At 40.2% G+C, this 6,351-nt stretch overlaps 1 protein-coding gene across 1 annotated transcript in view; it reads left to right on the top strand.

Annotated features, from left to right (window-relative positions):
• Positions 1 to 6,177: 6,177 nt before the first annotated feature.
• The window catches only part of LOC121941564 (atlastin-2-like), a 7,627-nt gene continuing 7,453 nt past the window's right edge, over positions 6,178 to 6,351 (top strand). Inside the window, exon 1 of the mRNA XM_042484389.1 lies at positions 6,178 to 6,198. Coding sequence (XP_042340323.1) covers positions 6,178 to 6,198 — 21 coding nt within the window. The remainder of the gene's footprint in view (positions 6,199 to 6,351) is intronic.

Raw genomic sequence — 6,351 nt, 5'->3', positions numbered from 1 at the left:
ATAAAATGACCAAATGGTGACATTTTTAATCCAAAAGGTCAAAGGTGCAAAAACACTTCATGCAATATTAAAATTTAACGACACTGTCTTTTAACAGTGAAATGTTTGCTGTCATGTGACCGGTGAAACCTTTGAATCAGTCAGAGTGTGACAGCTCTTCAGCAGACTGAGCTGTTAAATGTGCCACAACATGACCTCAAACTGTGATACTGATGGGAAATGCAGGTTTTTAGGTCATGCAAGAATCCAAAATTATACTCATTACTTAGTACCACAGAAACCACTCCAGACCCCAGTAACCCCCCCGGCCCCCGGCCCCCGGCCCCCTCCCCCCTCTCTGCGGTGCATGTCGCTGAAATGACGTATCTTGGAATTCGAGAGATATTCGTGTTACGTTGGTGGAACAAGGTGGTATTAAAAGGCACAAAGGTTTCAACTTAGTCTGCAGACTCGGATCTCTTTCTTGTTCCTTCACATTTTACTGAGTTTATTTCTAGTTTGTGATCTAATTCAGGGACAGTGTACTTGTCTTGGTTGGGGGCCAATTTTACATAATGACAGGGGGCCAGGGGCCAGCCGCAGCAGCCCATACATCTTCCTACGATTTTAGGAAGTTCTATTATTTTAGGACATTTCTATGATTTGGGGACATTTTTAGGATTTTTGGTGGTTTCTAAGATATTTTTAAATATCTCGGATTCTAGGATATTTATAGGATTTTTAGACTTTTCTTGGATTTGGGATATTTCTAAGAATGTCTCGGATTTTAGGATTTCAGGACAATTCTTGGATTTTAGGACATTTCAGGATTTGGGGTATTTCTAGGATTTTAGGACATTTCTTGTATTTAAGAACTTTTCTAGAATTAAGGACATTTCTAGGGTTTTTGTAAATTTCTCGGATTTTAGAACATTTTTGAATTTTATGATATTTCTAGGATTATAGACGTTTCTTGGATTTAAGGACGTTTGGGATATTTCTAGGATTTTAGCATGTTTCTGGCAGTTTAGGATGTCTCAGAATTCAGGACATTCTTGGATTTCAGGACATTTCTAGGGTTTTAGGACATCAGTGTCTCAGCTGTGTCCTCTGTCGGGTGTGTGGGGGATCATCTAAGACTAAAAGGACAAAAAGTATCCACAGAGACAATCACGTTGTTTTTTATTGTGAATTAGAAAAGGTTGGGGGGCCACCAGGGGCCCGATCAGGGGCCAGATTTGGTCTGTTGAGTGTCACTGGTGTAGAGTTTACTGTAAAGAGATAGTCATGAAAAATACTCCTGAACTTAACATTATAAAGAAAATTATACTTTGTGCTAAATAGATATTATTTTAATCACAGAAGATTTGGTTCATATTGACGAACACGTGGAAATATCCTCTCAGAGACGTATTTTTGGGGGTGGGAAGGCGTCAGGTGCTGCAGCTGAAAAAAAAGGTGGGAAGGTCGGCGGCTGCCTGATAAGAAAACACACGGACATCAAGGCTTCGCCCACACGGAGAAACGTTTTCGCAAGAAAACAGTTAATTAGTGACTAAAGAGGCCGACACTCAGAGCTCCAACATCCAGGAGCAACTTTAAACCGTTTCTGCAGCCGCGGAGATCCAAAATGCTCAAGAACTGAGGGACGTTCAAAATATTACCCCTGCTTTGCTCACCACGCTGTGTTTTTCAGATAAATTCATGTGAAAATGATCATTTTAGGGGCCGAAAGCTGCAGTGAGAACATGCGTTTTGTTGGGGGTGGCAGTGACAGAGTTTAAACAGGATTAAATGCAGAACTGAAATTTCTCACCAACATGCTTTTTTTAGGATTTTGTTTTTTTTTAACATGTGCGCCTGAAATAAAGATTCTCTCTCAAAACGTAACCGACCGTCATTAACACCTGCGCGGTTTGTCACTCTTCTCTGTGATGTCGTGAAGGGAAGTTTGCATTCGACAGTGACACACTTCACACATTTGAGGTCGATTCTGATCATTTTTTCCATCTGAGGCTGGAGACATGGCGTTTTTGGGTTGTCGCAACTTCATGCGTTGAGGGAATTTCTTCAAATTTGGCGCAAACTTCCACATGGACTTAGTGATGAAGAGATTAGAGTTTAGTAGCCATGGGTCAAAGGTCAAGTTCAATGTGGTCTTGAATCCATGTCATTCTTGTGAATTTGATATCTCTTGAACTCTTCCAGGGAATTTCTTAAATTTGGCACAAACGTTCACTTAGACTCAAGAATAAACTGAGTAAATTTTCTTTAACTTTTGTCTGTTTTTATTTGTTTAATTCATGTACAAACAATACTGTGTGTGTGTGTGCGCGCATCTCTGTGTGTGTGTGTGCATGTTTTGTGTGTTTTCGTTGCATGTGTGTGCGTGTCAGTGTGTGTGTGTGCATGTGTGCATGCGTGCGTGTGTGTGCGCGTGTGTGTGTCTGTGTGTGTTCGTGCATGTCTGTGTGTGTGTGCGTGCGTGTGCGTGTGCGCGCGTGTGTGTCTGTGTGTGTTCGTGCATGTGTGTGTGTGTGTCTGTGTGTGTTCGTGCATGTCTGTGTGTGTGTGTGTGTCTGTGTGTGTTCGTGCATGTCTCTGTGTGTGTGTGTGTGTGTGTGTGTGTGTGTGTCTGTGTGTGTTCGTGCATGTCTGTGTGTGTGTGTGTGTGTGTGTGTCTGTGTGTGTGTGTGTGTGTGTGTGTGTGTGTGTCGGGGTCAGCGTGCTGCCACAGCTCTGACTCTCAGAGCTCTCTGCAGCCCGGCAGCCTGCACGTGTTCATCACTGAGGTAAGACAAACTTTTGAAACATTTCGATTTCTGTGTTTTTAACCCTTTAAAAGAACTTAAAAAAAACAATTTTAAGAAACGTTTCACAGTCATGTTTTTAAAGTAGATGTGGGGTTCATAACTGAAGAAATCTCTCCTCCTCCTGTCGAGCATTTTGAACACACGGAAACGTGTGCTTCACATGTTCCATGTTTGAGTGCAGTTTAACCCTTTAACACCTGCATCTACACCAGTTTTAATGTGTTGCATTCAGACGTCTTTCACAAGTGTTTAAATCCCTGAAACTGAAAATTTGTTTGATTTCTTTAGAAACATCATGAGCAATTTGGCAAAAAAAGTCCCATAAGAAGTCCCACGAATAAGCGAATAAGTATGGGGTGAATTATTAAACATTTTTAAAAAATAAGGAAAATGTCCCAGAAACTATATTTAGACTTTTTATTCATTTAAAATTATGTTACACAAAGAATAAGAAAAGGATTTTATTTCTAGGACTTTGTTTAGGTTATTTATTTAATTTTTGTTGATTGTTTCCACTTTTCTGTTTAGTTTTTTTCTTGTCCTCCTCTTCCCACGTTTTTGAAAGAAATCATGAATATATAAGAATAGATCTAAGGGACTGTTCTTTATTTATCAGAGGAGGGGGTGACTTTTTTATTTATTTGATTTGTTTTTTTTATCCTCCCTGAGTGACTCATGATGTGTTTAAGTAGTGTCGCAATTTTTTTTTTTTTGGTTTTGATAAATAATGTCATTTTGGTGACTTTTATTTTGCTGGAACTGGGGGTTTGGAAGGCATTGTTCCTTAAAAATCATCAAAACATTTTTAAAGAAAAAGAACATTTTTATATTTTTAAACATTTAAAAAGAAAAAAAAAGAAAATTAAAGAAAAACAAATTTGCCAAAAAATGTTAAAGCAATAAAAATCACCAAATAAATGTTGAAGGAAGTTTTAAAGAAAACAAATTTGTCAAATGTTTTCAAGAATCACAAAATAAAAAAGGAAAAAATGCCAAAGTAATGGTTATGTTTATTTAAAAAAAAATAACCATAACTTTTTGAAGAATAAAAAAGCTCTGGTGGCCCCGCAGGTTTGGAGGCACGATTTCTTCATCGACACTTTGAGGTTTCAGCGATGAAACGTGTTTTTTATTCGACCGTGACGTTGATGCTGTTTGACCAGAAACAGCCTGATAGAAATGGAGCACAGCGAGGGGTGGACACGCGGGACACATCTGCCGGCTGAGGACGACGAGGACGTCTACGCTTTGAAGACAGCGAGCGCTTTTTAACTCCGTGATGCTGCGAGGGCTTTTGGAGTGCACCTCGGCAGAACCAAATCACATTGTCTTTATTTTTATGTTTTCAGTGGCGGGACAATGGAGAGACCGCGGGGGGTCCGTGTCCACTGTCCACTGTCCGCCGCTCGGACACCCCGCGGCTCTAATTGATGCTTTGTCCGTCCATGTCTCGCCTCGTTAGAGGCCTCGGCGCCTGCAGGCCGGAACAAATCTAACATGTCATCCGTGCTCCGGTCTGCCCTCACTGTGTGTGTGTGTGTGTGTGTGTGTGTGTGTGTGTGTGTTGTGTGTGTGTGTGTGTGTGTGTGTGTGTGTGCATGTGTATGTGTGTACTTGTGCATGTGTGTGTGTTGCGCAGTGGCGTCATTAGGCTCAGGCATCCAGCGCCAACAAAAAAAAAGAAATAAAAACCCCAAAATAATTTTGAAGAAAAAAAAAGTTGTTAGAAAAAAAACCCAGATGACAAATGATTTTTTTTTAATTTCCCCACCTCAAAAAAATAAAGGAAAGAAAGCACCAAAAAATGTTTGAAGAGAAAATGTTGTCAAGAAGTTTTACAGAATAAAAATTGTCAAATGTAATTAAAATCACCAAAAAAATTAAAGGAAAAAAAGTTGCCCAAAATTAAAAGAAGAGAAAGAGAATTTAATTTAAGTTTAATCAGCTTTAAAAAAGAGAAAATATTTTTAAAAAGCGAGGGACAATTGTGTTATGTTTTCTTATCAATTTTCCTTGTTGTTGTTTTGTTTTTTCTTTATACTTTTTTCAAATTTTTGAGTCATATTTTCATTCATTGCTCATTTCCTTTTGTGTACATGTGCGTGTGCATGCGCGCCCATGCGTGTTTACATGCGCGCGTGTGTCCATGCGCGCCCCCGCGTGTTTGTGCGCGCGTGCGTGTGTGCATGAGCGTGCGTCCGTGCGTGTGTCAATGCGTGTGAGTGTCCGTCCGTGCGCGCGTGTGTACGTGCATCTGTGCGTGTGTCTGCGTGTGCGCGAACGTCTGTCCGTCCGTGCGCGTGCGCCGATGCGTCCGTGCGCGCGTGGGTCAATACGTGTGTCCGTGCGTGCATGCGTGTTCGTGTGCGTGCATCTGTGCGTGTCCGTGCGTGGGTGTGCGCGCGCGTCCATGCGTGTGCCCGTGCGTGCGTGTGCGCGCGTCCATGCGTGTGCCCGCGCGTGCGTGCGTGCGTGCGTGTGTGTGTGTCTGCGGCTCCTCAGGTCGACTTGTTAATCTCTGCTGGCAGCTGTGACGTCAGATGTCTCACACTCACCTGCAGAGATGATCCCGTCGCTCTGATGACATCACTTCCTTCCTTGGAGAGGCTGAAATAGGAACTGCTGTGGTGGAAAGTAACTGAGTACATTTACTCAAATACTCCAATCCCGACATCCAACAATATCATGATTATGAATTTTGTCCTTAAAGGATATTTTGTTGCTGCAAAAAATCGATAAATCCAAAGAATAAATATTGATTTTGAAGCGCAGAGGTGACGACAGGAAACAGCTGTGATCCAGTTTAATCTCAGCTGGCAACTGTGAGCTCTGAGCGTCTCACGGCGCCGCTGAGGTTCACCTGAGCGCAGCAGCGACGCCGACCTTTCCACGCCAAACCCTCCGGAGGACAGAAGAGTCTATACAATGATCTAAATAATAATAATTATTATTATTTTTATTGAAATTATTTTTTCAAACATGGGAAAAGAAGACAATGTGTCCGAAATGTTCGTCAAGAATTTCAGTAAATTCTTAGATTTAGAAAATCGCTTTAAAAAAATGACATATTGAAAATTATGTTGCAAAATGATGAATATTTTAACCACTTTTCCCGGGAATTTCTTGTGGTTTGTTTGTTTTCTTTTTCTAATTTTCAGGCCGTTTCCTTGTCATCACTAATTTCTTGCAAAATTTTTGGGTCATTTCTTCTTTTTAAATTTGAGAAACACTCAATTAACATCTAAAGTTAGTTTATTTTACTATTTTTATCCATGAAAAAAAAACCTTTGACCTTTTTTTCTTGTGTCACTTTATCCTGCTTTGCTAAGCAGTTTTTAATTTCCCGGCTTTTTTGGATAAATTTATGAGTAACTCTTTAGTGTAAATGTGGCAGCACGGCAAATCGGTGAGAATAAAACATTGTCAGAAATGTTCACAAATTTTAGGAAATTTGTAGATTTTGAAAACTGTTAAAAATGAAAAAAAAAAACAAAAAGAAGAAAGTTCTAAAAAAATACATTTAAACAAATGATTGCATATTTAAAATTATGTTACAAAA

Source organism: Plectropomus leopardus, chromosome 4 (assembly GCF_008729295.1).
Source record: "Plectropomus leopardus isolate mb chromosome 4, YSFRI_Pleo_2.0, whole genome shotgun sequence".
NCBI lineage: Eukaryota > Metazoa > Chordata > Actinopteri > Perciformes > Serranidae > Plectropomus > Plectropomus leopardus.
The sequence above is the reverse complement of the archived record's forward strand: the minus strand, read 5'-3'. Positions and strand labels throughout refer to the sequence as shown.